The 12,179-nt window shown below is 37.7% G+C and overlaps 2 protein-coding genes across 2 annotated transcripts; one reads left to right on the top strand and one right to left on the bottom strand.

Annotated features, from left to right (window-relative positions):
* The first annotated feature begins 3,769 nt into the window (after positions 1–3,769).
* krt15 (keratin 15) lies at positions 3,770–6,443 on the top strand. Its single transcript, XM_051911839.1, has 7 exons — positions 3,770–4,344; positions 4,656–4,738; positions 4,827–4,983; positions 5,202–5,363; positions 5,471–5,596; positions 5,941–6,161; positions 6,240–6,443. Exons 1-7 carry the CDS (start codon positions 3,832–3,834, stop codon positions 6,346–6,348), a joined length of 1,371 nt encoding a protein of 456 aa, XP_051767799.1. The 5' UTR covers positions 3,770–3,831; the 3' UTR covers positions 6,349–6,443.
* Positions 6,444–6,630: 187 nt separating this feature from the next.
* krt98 (keratin 98) lies at positions 6,631–11,926 on the bottom strand. The gene is made up of 8 exons (XM_051911845.1): positions 11,505–11,926; positions 10,909–10,991; positions 10,658–10,814; positions 8,356–8,517; positions 7,844–7,969; positions 7,129–7,346; positions 7,000–7,010; positions 6,631–6,875 (listed from the first exon to the last, which is right to left on the bottom strand). The coding sequence occupies exons 1-8, from the start codon at positions 11,829–11,831 to the stop codon at positions 6,778–6,780; spliced, it is 1,182 nt and encodes a 393-aa protein (XP_051767805.1). The 5' UTR covers positions 11,832–11,926; the 3' UTR covers positions 6,631–6,777.
* Positions 11,927–12,179: the final 253 nt, after the last annotated feature.

Raw genomic sequence — 12,179 nt, 5'->3', positions numbered from 1 at the left:
TTATTCAAGCTCCGAACCACTGATTCGAAACAAAAGATTCGTTAAGCTTCGAAGCTTCATGAAGCAGTGTTTTGAAATCGCTAGATATTGTTGAATAAAGTCATTATTTTGTTTTTTTGGTATTCTCATCACTTGATAACATTAAGGTTGAACCACTGTAGTCACATGAACTGTTTTAAATGCGTCTTTAGTAGCTTTCTGGGCATTGGAAGTGTCAATTGTCTTACTGGCAATGCAGGCCTCACTGAGCCATCGGATTTTATCAAAAATATCTTAATTTGTTTTCTGAAGATGAACGAAGGTCTTACGGGTGTGGAACGCCATGAGGGTGAGTAATTAATGACAGAATTTTCATTTTTGGGTGAACTAACCCTTTAAGTATACTTTAGCAAAGTTCAGTATATTTTTAAGTATACTTTATGTAGTGAGTATACTAATATCAATGTACTAGTAGTATACTTGTAAGTATACTAGTGCACTACAAGTACTACAAGTGCACTTATAGGTATACTGATAGTTTACTAGTTAAATACTTGTAGCACATTTTTTAATTTATGAAAGTACACTTTGAAGTATACTCTCAGTAAACTACTAGTTTAGTAGTTTTATACTGCAAATATACTTGTAAGATATCTTTAAGTGAACTTAACATCATACTTATAGTTTTTATGTTATTTTATATATTACTTATAGTTACTATATATATACTATTTTTGCACTTTAAGTATACTACTATAGGTATAAATTTTTATACTCGAAATATACCTTCAACTGTACTTTAAGTAGATTTGAAGTAAATTCCACACTCCCAGTGGACTACACAAAAATTCACATACTCACATAATCCTTTTCCTATTTTGCTTGATGTTTTGTAAAGAGATTTAAAATGTTACCTTCTGGTAATGGCTTAGAAGCCAGTATGAATCAAGTCTGTTACAAAATTGTTACACCTCGGAAGAACTGTCAATAAAAAAATGCAAAATTTTTATCTGTTTCTATGTAGGTTATTATCACTGTGTACAAAGAAGATCAGGTTCAGTCCCATACATTTTATTTTCTCTAAGCTATTTCACCCCAAAGCTGACTTGTTACTCTATAAACTTGAACATGTAGGTTTATAAGACAGTATGTAAAACTATGTGAAAAAAAGTATTTAATAGGTTACTCAATCAAAAGCGTAAACACAACTACAATCCAAATACTTAGAATACTTAATTATACTTTTAAGTATATCTTGATCAAAATACTGAGTACAAGTACAGGCCAAATATAGTTAGACTTTTCTGTCAGTATAAGTCAAATATACTTAAGTGTAATTTAAGTATATTTCTGAGAAGTATGTAAAAAGTACACTGAAATTATACTTTCTTATTTTTTAGTTTAAAAGAAGTTAAGTTTAAAAGTTACACACTTGAATAAACTTCTTTTTTGTAAGGGTTGCCGCTTTTATCAGTAGTAAATTCCCACAGTGAAAGTCAGGCTGACTGAGTCATTAAAAGACTAACTCCTGCTTGGCAAGATCACAAAAGCGTGCTCATAAATATGTCCTTTAAATAAAAAAGCTAGCAGTCTAGGTGATCGTTTAATCCGGGTAAGACATTTTTTTGAATTTGTGATTCAGAAAATAAGCTTGCCAGTAAGCAGGTAAGAGCTTGTTTGGAACCAGCAGATGGATCAGATTCATCTTGTCATTCAGTATCTCATGAAATTCACATCATTCTACACCTTATAACCGCAGGCGCATTAATCACTCAGTTAAAATCGATAAATCACTTCATCCATACACTAGATCCATTTTCAGTAATCCTAGCCCCATTGTTTTCAGTTGATTGTGTAATGACAACTACACAATAGGGGAGCAGTAGGGAAGCGCGGGGCACAAACTAACGTGGGATTGGTTGTAACACACATGGTTTAAATACTTTCACACACGCTAGCATGAAGAAACTTAGCGTATTTACTAGTTGCCATATCGACAATATATAGAGAAAAAATTGTGCCAAAATTCAAAATCTTTGAAGATTTTTATTTAAAATTAGACAGATCTGATATTATTTTAATTTTCAATCTGTTTAGCAGTTTGGTTAGTTCTTTAATGCTTCACTAGCTAGCAGAAGACACTAACCAGGTTTAAATTCCAGTTGTGCAGATAGGGTTCGTTGTAACACTGCGTTACAATGTGCCCCGCTATTAGAACTATGCAATTCTATAGTTACGATATAACTGGCATAATCAACTTTTATGAATTTCTGTTGATAAACTATGGGGAAAAAAAGTGAATAAAGACTGAGAGGAAGAACCTGAACATCCAAAAAATATTATTTCAAGAAATGTTCAGCAATTGTACTGGCTCGTCTATTTATCTCGTATTCTGTGAGAGCTGTGAGTGGAGGGAGAGTAGTGTTTTTGTTCAGCTCTGTGTTTTTCTGAATGTCTGAATATGTTTCTTCATCTGTTTGGGTATATTGTTTTGACCAGTGCTGTATAGCTGTGTTTTGCAGAGTGTTCATTGTCAAACTACAAAATTTGAATTTCTAAAAAAAATGCTATTATTTTATATAAAAAAAATAATTATTGTCTTTTATTGACAAAATATTTTAGTTTGTCATGTATATTTTTTTAATTAAATCAGATAACATTTTTAGCTGCCATATGGTCATGTTACAACGTGCCCCATCACATGTTACAATGTGCCCCACCTATGGGGCATGTTGTCACATTTCACTTCCCTTCTTTCGGGGTAAATAAAGAAAAAAGTATACACTGTATTAATGAAACAAAGCCACATATTTGTACCAGACATGTGTGAAATTAATGTGGAACAAAAGAAATTCCCTGAACCCTAAGTAGATTTACACAAATTGAGAAAGTCAAAAAGCTTTAGGTTGTGCCCCGCTCTCCCCTACTTTCTCATGTCACAGCCTTTTTGAACGATGCTTCATTAACTGCAGATAAAAAATGAATCAGTTGAATTGCGTGGTCATGCTATTCAAAGCAAAGGTTCAGCCCTCAATTGAAAGTTTCTTATAGCCATATGAGAATTTTCTGAGATAAAAGTACAGCCTTCTGGAGTGGTGTATCTGACTCACGGTTAAAGCTCTCTGAAAAAGACTGTTACGCAAGACTAGCGGCACCATGCTAGCACGTCTCCAGATGGCTCTTGTGCAATTTAAAAGTTCACTTTGGAAAATGTTTCTCTCTCGCTCTCTATTTTTTTTGTTCTTTTCATGTTTGAAAAGACAAAGGGAGGTCTGTTCTGGGGAAGCTGGCAGCATTCCACGTGCAAGAGACCATTTCACTGTGTGGTTTCAGCTTGCTGTTTATAAGTGTTTATCACATCCAGCACTCCGTTGTCCTGGAAACCCCGCTGGCAGGCGCAGGTCATCCTGTCAGCAAACATGTTATGAATCCTGTAACACAGACCGTATGGCAGTAACATGAGACTATTCAGACATGCATGGGAAAATCTCATCCCTCACATCAAAACAATCACGTCCTGTGAAAAAATGTTGTCAAGTTATATATGCATGCATATTTTGAGATAAGATGTGCATATGTCTTATCATCATTTACTCATAGCCCTGGGCTGTGGGCTCTCAGAGATCATTCCAACAGTTCATGTCATTTCACCTGCCAGATCCTCTGCCTTCAGGCATGTGCTGGGCGGAGAGTGAAGTTTTGAGTTCATATTCTCCCCTCACCCCCTCCTCCATCTGTACCTCCACCCACCCCTTACCTCATCCCACAAACATATAAAAATCAATCAGCCTCGTCTGTGCACCACATTCCCTCTCCTTCCAGCAAAAAGACTCTCTCCTCTGCACCCCAGCAATGACGTCCTTCAGCAGCCGTAGTTTTGTGTCTTCTGGAGGAGGCTTCGGTGGAAGCTCCCTGCGGGGTGCTTCTCTAGGAAGCATGTCTCGGTCTTCACTGATGGGCGTCGGAGGCGGTGGACGCGCCAGCGCCATGCATGGTGGGAGCGTGTATGGGGGTGCAGGAGGCCACGGAGTCCGTATCTCCACTGTGTCAAGTACCTTTGCAGCTGGTGGTGGTGGTGGTGGAGCAGGTTATGGCTTTGGAGGAGGCGCTGGTGGTGGAGCAGGCTTTGGATTTGGTAGTGGCGCTGGAGGAGGCAATATGGACCTCAACGTGTCTGTCAATGAGAAAGCAACGATGCAGAACCTGAACGACCGTCTGGCAACTTACCTGGAGAAGGTTCGCACTTTGGAGAAGGCCAATGCAGATCTCGAACTGAAGATCAGACAGTTTCTGGAGAGCAAAACCTCGCCTGCTGCAAGAGATTATTCTGCTTACCAGGCCACAATCAGCGACCTGCAGGATAAGGTACTGCTACTGAAAAACCTTACAACATCTCTTGCACAGGAAATGTATTGTTTTCATAGCTGCAGGATTATGGGTGTGGTCATGTCCTCATTGAGTTTTCTGCATGTCAAAATGAGACAAAGCTATTAGAGTACATTGTACAGTTGTGTATGTCATGGTTGCTTCACTAAAATTTAGCACAAAAGTGCACAATCACATGGATGTATCAGACAATATTTGCATTTCGTGTCTTAATAATGCATATTTGGAAGCTAAATGTGATGTGCATTTGCAAAAACATCATTGTTTGAATCCTCTCTTGTCTCTGACAGATCCAAGATGCCACCCGTGTCAATGGAGGAGTCTACCTGGCCATTGATAACGCAAAATTAGCCGCTGATGACTTCAAGACCAAGTAAATCCAAACCTACAGTGTATGAAACTTCTTTTGCTCTTACTTTGGTGAAAGTTGCTAATAAACTGCTCTGGTTTGAACCATTCAGGTATGAGAATGAGTTGGGCATGCGTCAATCTGTGGAAGCAGATATTGCTGGGCTGAAGAGACTCCTGGATGAGCTCACATTGGCAAGATCTGACCTGGAAATGCAGATTGAGGGCTTAAAGGAGGAACTTATCTTCCTCAAGAAGAACCATGAGGAGGTAAACCACTAAAAAACCTGTCCAAATCAATCATGAGAAGATATTACAGTTTGATTGACAAACAAGATCTTTTGATCTTGCCAAAACAGACAAGTTCCTCTGACCTTCCCATTAGATGAACTAACAAAACAGTCAAATGTGGGGCTGAAAAGCACTGTAAATCTGTGGAACGTGCCTCAGGGGCCATAAATCATCTCAAATTCTTCTTCTCTTTCTAGGAACTGGCAGCCATGCGCTCTCAAATGACTGGTTCAGTGAACGTGGAGGTGGATGCGGCTCCTCAGGAAGATCTGAGCCGTGTGATGGCTGAGATTCGTGAGCAGTATGAGGCCGTCGCTGCCAAAAACCAACGTGAACTAGAGGCCTGGTTCAAAACCAAGGTAGAAGAGGGCAAATAAACCTGTTTCATTAACTAGCCATAACTAGAACAATCAAGTTTTGTTCTTTACAGATGCTTGACTAAACTCTGAATGTTATTTATCTGCAGTCAGAGACACTGACTAAAGAGGTTGTGGCCAGTACAGAGACCATACAAATGTCCAAGTCTGAAATGACAGAGCTTCGACGCACCCTTCAGGGCCTAGAGATCGAGTTACAATCTGAACTCAGTAAAGTAAGTGTGTGTGACTGTGTTGGGATACTTCTATAGCAAGATGGTAATGGCTTCTGAAATAAACATTTTAAACCATTCTAAGCAGGTTTGCAGGTTAGCCCAATGGTTTAAGCTAGTCTGGCCAAGCTAGTGTTCTGTTTGTTTAGTAGGCAGCCAGGTCAACAAGTGCCCCAAAACCCCTTTGAAACCCGCAAATCAGATAATCCTAAGGGGAGAATGGCAATTCCATCTAAGGCTGGTTTAAACTGTTTTTTGGTTGAACGTCTACCATTTTTACCCAACAAATATACTTCTTATTCCACTCTGCACTAATAAATACTCAGCAACTCCACTCTGTTTTACAGAAAGGGTCTCTTGAGGCAACTCTTAGGGACACAGAAGCGCGGTACTCCATGCAGCTGTCTCAACTGCAGGCTCACGTAACAAGTCTGGAGGAGCAGATTATTCAGCTCCGAGCCGACATGGACAGGCAGTCTCAGGAGTACAAAATCCTGCTGGACATCAAGACCCGGCTGGAGATGGAAATCGCTGAGTACAGGAGACTGCTGGATGGAGAATCAAGCAGGTAGGAGGTGGTGGAAGATGGTTTTACCATTTCTGAGGAATACACATTAACATTTTCTCTCTTTGTCACCATTAAAAGTTTTAGTGTAGGAGGAGGAGGAGGAGTGAGCTCTACCAAAACCGTCAAGGTGAAGACCATTGTTGAAGACATTGTTGATGGAGAAGTGGTGTCAACTACTACAAAATAAACACCATCAAAGACCGCCCATCCATACCTATCACACAAGTCTTCAGGCCTTGTGCTGCACTATTGTTAAGAATAAAATCAGTGATGGCGCAGAAACACGACTGTGATTGATTTGTCTGTTTTAAGTCAATATGAAAGCATTGTTTCTTTATCCCTATTTTGTTTCTGAAAGAATGATGATACATTTTGAGATTTGTACATGCTTGCAGTACATCAGGTATACATGATTGTCATTCAACACTGGGAAACAGAGAGCTGAAAGAGTTTGCAAAGAAAAAAAAACTAAATTACATTCATTTAATCATGTTCATAATATAAGGTAAACTTCCAATTTTTCATTAACTGTTCAATTTTGCATTACAGAGATCTTGAACAGAAGGCATTAGTAAGAGATGTGAAGTCATCCGCTGAAGTGAAGTTTTTGAGCAGATTAGTCATTTTGCTCATTAACATCCACAGTTTCGCTGCTCTCCACAACCTTCCCATTCACAATGGTTTCCTCCACTGTGATTGTTTTGGTGACAACTTCTAAAAACAGACAATGAGAGATGGTTTTTAGTAGTTTTTAGAGTTACCAGTATACTACAAAGCTTTATCAGGATGTAATATATTTATACAAAACAAAAAAAACTATTGTAAAATAGTCACTTACTGTGGGAATGTCTGTAAAAACAAGAGGGAGAGAGCTGGTGTCAGTAAAGTCATTTTTTTCTAACTTCTAAATCAGCATCCACATGATCACAAGATATCAAAATTAAGAAATGAAATCACCAAGCATCACCTTTCATCTCCATCCAGTAGTCTCCTGTACTCGGCGATCTCACGCTCCAGTCTGGTCTTTACGTCCAGCAGAGTTTCGTAGTCTTGTTTGTTGTTGCTAATGTTAGCATGAAATTGACTAAGCTGGTCCTCCAGGCTTGTGACAGTGGCCTGAAGCCTAGCCAACTGGTCACTGTAACGGGCCTGTGTGCCGTCCAGTTCACCGTCAAGGGCTGACTTCTGTGAATAGACATAATATATTTCAACATAATTAAATACATAATATATTTTCATTATTTATTATAATCTACAATTTTATAAATAATTTAATTACAATTATTTTGCTGTTTACACACAGTGATTGTTAAATGTTATTGGGTGCATTAGGGCAGAATTACATATAAACATTACTAATGACCCACACTTTGGAGACACTTCTACTTAAACAGTCTATCTCTTGTTCTTCTAAATGTGTAAGCATAGGAAATTACAGCACATTTCCCCTCACTGCTCTTAAAGTCTTAAAGCTGGCAGAGAGCTGGTTGGTGAACTAGAGGGGGAGAGGCTGGAGCTCACAGACAGAAAAAAAAAAAAAAAAAAAGGAGCCTGGCACTCATGTTCTGCCTAGACATGTTGCTACAGACTTGGAAATTATGCTGCATTGCTTCTTCACTTTAAACTACAACTCTATTTTTTGCTATAAAAATAAATATGTTTGTAAGGGTGTGTAGGGGTACCATGCTCTGTTGGGTCTGACGTTCAATTTGTAGTCTTTGTAAGGTGCTTGTCAACTCCTTCAGCTCTGTTCTGCTGTTCTGAAGATCTTCATTATGTGTGACCACCTCCTGTTGCACTGTGGCAATCTGCAGTTAACACCAACAACAAAAAAAAAAAAACTATAACATCACATGCATCCTAGTGTCCCACTATAAAACAATATTTAATTCTGTTAATCACAGATGAGTGACTAAGCACCAAATCAGTTATTTTCAGACATTTAAGACCTTATACTGAAGTAAAATATTGGGTATTGTGTCAAAATTTCTAATAAGAAGTCATTTAAAGTCCTGGCAAATATGTACTATGTAAATATGTATGTTATTAAAAATTTATATTATTTCCTTGGAATTGTTTAAATAAAAGTTTAAGTATTCGTTTTCAGTAAGCACAGTAAAATTCCCCCAAAATAATAATTAATCATAATAGTTAAGTTACTCAAATACAAATGCATTTGTGGTTTTAACTTCACCTTGCTTTCATACCAGGACTCCAGCTCTTGACGGTTTTTCTCAGTCATGGTCTCATAGTGTTGTCTGATCTCGGTGATGGCCTGGTTCAGGTCCATAGAGGGCGCTGCATCCACACAAACGTTCACCTGACCTCCAACCTCAGCACTAACCAGGGCCATCTCCTGTGAAAACACACATCAGAAAGTTGTGTGATTTGGCACAGAGACAGAGATGGATTGATGATGCAGACATGGTATTCATTTTCTATCTGTAGATTTAATAGGAATAAAAAAGAAGTGGGAGTGGTGGGATGAGCCAATAGCCTTTTAATCCCAAACATGTCTGAACGATTTCAGGATTTAAAGAGAAAGTGTAGTTTTCCCTGGTTGATTTTTTTTTTAATTAAAAATGATTTTATCATTTGGGATTTTTTTTTTTAAGAGTTTTTAAGGTTTATGTGTGCACCTAGTTGTGTTTATACTACATGAATGATGACCCAAGAAGTCTAGTAATATTACTGTTTAGTTTAAAATGATGTAATGGGACGGAAAATCCCCAGCAGAGCTGGCAGCGGAAGAACAAGGGGATAAAGGAAAAATTGAAGGAAGGAAGTAAGGAAGGAACACTCTTAATGACCCTGTGTGTTTTTCTGGTGTGGAAACTGCTAACTTTGAAATGGCCGCTTTACAGTAACCTAACCTCTCATTTTCAGAATTGGTCTTTCAATTGTTTTTAAGCAGAAAATATGAAAAATAAAAGACTTTAAATAACTTTCTTTCTATCTAGATTAAGGTTAGGAAATGTACTTGATAGGTTGAAAAATTTGGGATCACTATGATTTTTTTTTTTAAGAAATTAAAGAAGTAAAGACATTTTTATAATGTTACAAAAATATTTCTATTTGAAATAAATGCTGTTCTTTAAATTTTATGTTCATCAAAAATCCTAATAAAATAAAATAAAATAAAATAAAATAAAATAAAATAAAATAAAATAAAATAAAATAAAATAAAATAAAATTAAATTAAATTAAATTAAAGTAGACACTATCATGGTTTCCACAAGCACCACAACCACTTTCAATTGTGATAATAATAATAAAAGTTTCTTGAGTACCAAAAAACATATCTGCTGAAAATTCAGCTTTGCCATTATACAGGGGAAAAAATTAAATAAAATAGAAACCAGTAATATTTCACAATTTACTGTATTTGTGATAAAAAAAGCAGCATTGGTGAGCATGGGAAACAAACTTCGTTCAAAACATTAATAATCTTGCAAACTTATCACTCTTTATATATATTTGCTGTATGGTATGCACAAAAACTGAAACTACAGGATTTGAAGTTCGCGTGTCACTTTTCAATATAAGATAATCTTATATTTGGATATCAGTTACAGGCCTATATATTCCACAGGTTTTAGCTGTCCTGTGTTCAGTGTGTACCAGGGTGTGTGCCTGTCTGTCTGTGGGAAGGTTGGAATGTGAGGAGTGGTGGAATCTCACACTGAGAGAAGATCCATGTCTTTACTTTTGAATCAAATGGGCCTTTCAGAAAGTATGAACCTGAAACAGAATCCTTATGTTTCCATAATGACTTACAAATCACAGAGCAGCACAATGGTCTTTACAATGGTCCTGCAGAAACTGTGTTGTCTATGGCATGTTCACACACTTTCAAAGCTGTGCAATATTGGTAGCAGTTCAAAATGCATCGCTTTATGCAATATCTTCTTCTAGATATGTGAAATATAGCTACTAGTAGTAATTAGGATAAATAATGGCAGTGAAGTATAGTGTAACTTGCATATATGCTAAGCCAGCAGGTTAATCAGCTAGCAGTATGCAAAGGTAGTAGGCTAACTGGTGAGCTTGCATACAAACGGAAATAAATATATGAGAAATGCTTTATTTGAACAGTGGTTACCGGCCATGAGTCTTAATCATACCACATCACTATGGTGATATTTACTGTATACAGTTCAGTGGAAATGTTTCCAACTTACTTGGGCTTACATAACAGCTTTGTGTAAAGCAGCAATCAATTTGTGGGTGGAATATTTGAATGGTCAGTCTCATGGGCAATGCCCTAAATAGAAATCCTGTCATGGTAATATCATTGCTGTTTACAAGCCAGAATTTGCACTTTTAGAATATGTAATAATACAGTATGGAACTGAACACCAATCGACTGAGTTCTGTCTATTTTAATGAAATAAAATAAGAGTTTTTACAAAGTTAAGAGAAACAACAGGCATAACCCCACTGAAGATTCTTCAATGAGACAGGTTAAGATGGGAAATGTGTGTCATATATCTTACCTCCTTGTGGCTTCTCTTCAGCATGATGAGCTCCTCGTTCAGAGACTCAATCTGCATCTCCAGATCTGACCGACTCAAGCTAAACTCATCCAGAATTTTCCTCAGATTGGCGATGTCAACATCAATGGCCCTACGCATACCCAGCTCATTCTCATACCTGAAGAGATGGTTAAAAAAAAAATGTTTTGCCAATAAATGACCAATTAAATCAATCACAAGACGTCAATATTTTACAATATTTTGTTTCTCACTTCATTTTGAAGTCATCAGCAGCCAATTTGGCATTGTCCACAGCCAGGACGATTGTGGCATTATCTAGGGAAATTGATTGGATCTGCCAGTAAAAAAAAAATAAAAATCAATACAAGAAAATGTCCTATTATACAGATGATTACACAAACAGCAGGTGGCAAAGATATCAGTCTTTTTAGAAGGTTACAGAATATACACCCCCAGAGCACTGAATTCCAAATGAGAAGAAAAAAAGCAGATTAGTCTATTGCACAATGGCACCTGGAGTCATTTTATTTTTAGAACTGGTTTTTGGTATCTGTGGAATTCAATACAACCACAGAATGTGGAACAAAAGCCAAATCCAAACAAAACTTGTTCAGTCTGTGTCTAAGCATATTTTTCTATAGATCCCATCACAGACTAGTCAATTAGTGTTATTAATTAATGTTTTTAATAATTGTAACAACAACAATAATAATTTTTATATAGAGAGAGAGAGAGAGAGAGAGAAAGAGAGAGATTAATACAGTACAGAGAAGAACAGTCATTTCTGCATACAGTATCTTCCACTCTGTCTGAAGACCCTGAGATCCCTACTCCACTCTGAACTCACTTCTTTTCTCAGGTCCTTGATGGTGTCCTGCAAGTCGGTGTGGTCGTGTGTGACTTCAGTGCGATTGTCATACCATTCCCTTATGTTGCGCTCCAGCTCAGCATTGGCCTTCTCCAGTGAGCGCACCTTCTCTAGGTAAGAGGCCAGGCGGTTATTCAGATTCTGCATGGTGGCCTTCTCGTCAGCGGACGGGTCTAAAGCATCACCCAGGTTGAAGCCCCTTGGAGAAGAATGAAGAAACCCAGTGGGGGATGAGGATATCCGGGTTCCTCGACCACCAGCTCCTCCATAAACACTGGGGGTTCTGGAATTATAGGGGAAAGACATAGTGTCGTCCTAGAAAAGATCTCAAAAGTTAAAATGGGAGACAAGACACAAAAGCAAATGCTTGGCTGTGACTTTGTCAGATTCAAAAAATCTTTAAATACTTGCCCAGGCTGGGGGAGGGGAGAGGCTTTCCAGTGAACAGGTGGGTATTTACGTTGCCCTCTAGAACCTGAATATCAACATTTTTTTGTGCTGCTGTTTAAGGTCAAATTTCCTGTCCTGGACCGAATTATCAAGACTTCTTATCATAACATTTCCATTAAACTGAAAACCAAACGTGTATCTAAAAATAAAAAAAAATAAAAACACACCCAGTTATAGGAAAGAAGATTATAGAACTGGAAGGTC

The sequence above is a fragment of the Ctenopharyngodon idella genome, chromosome 11 (genome assembly GCF_019924925.1).
Source record: "Ctenopharyngodon idella isolate HZGC_01 chromosome 11, HZGC01, whole genome shotgun sequence".
Lineage (NCBI taxonomy): Eukaryota > Metazoa > Chordata > Actinopteri > Cypriniformes > Xenocyprididae > Ctenopharyngodon > Ctenopharyngodon idella.
Note: the sequence above shows the minus strand (reverse complement) of the source record. Positions and strands in the feature narration are given on the sequence as shown.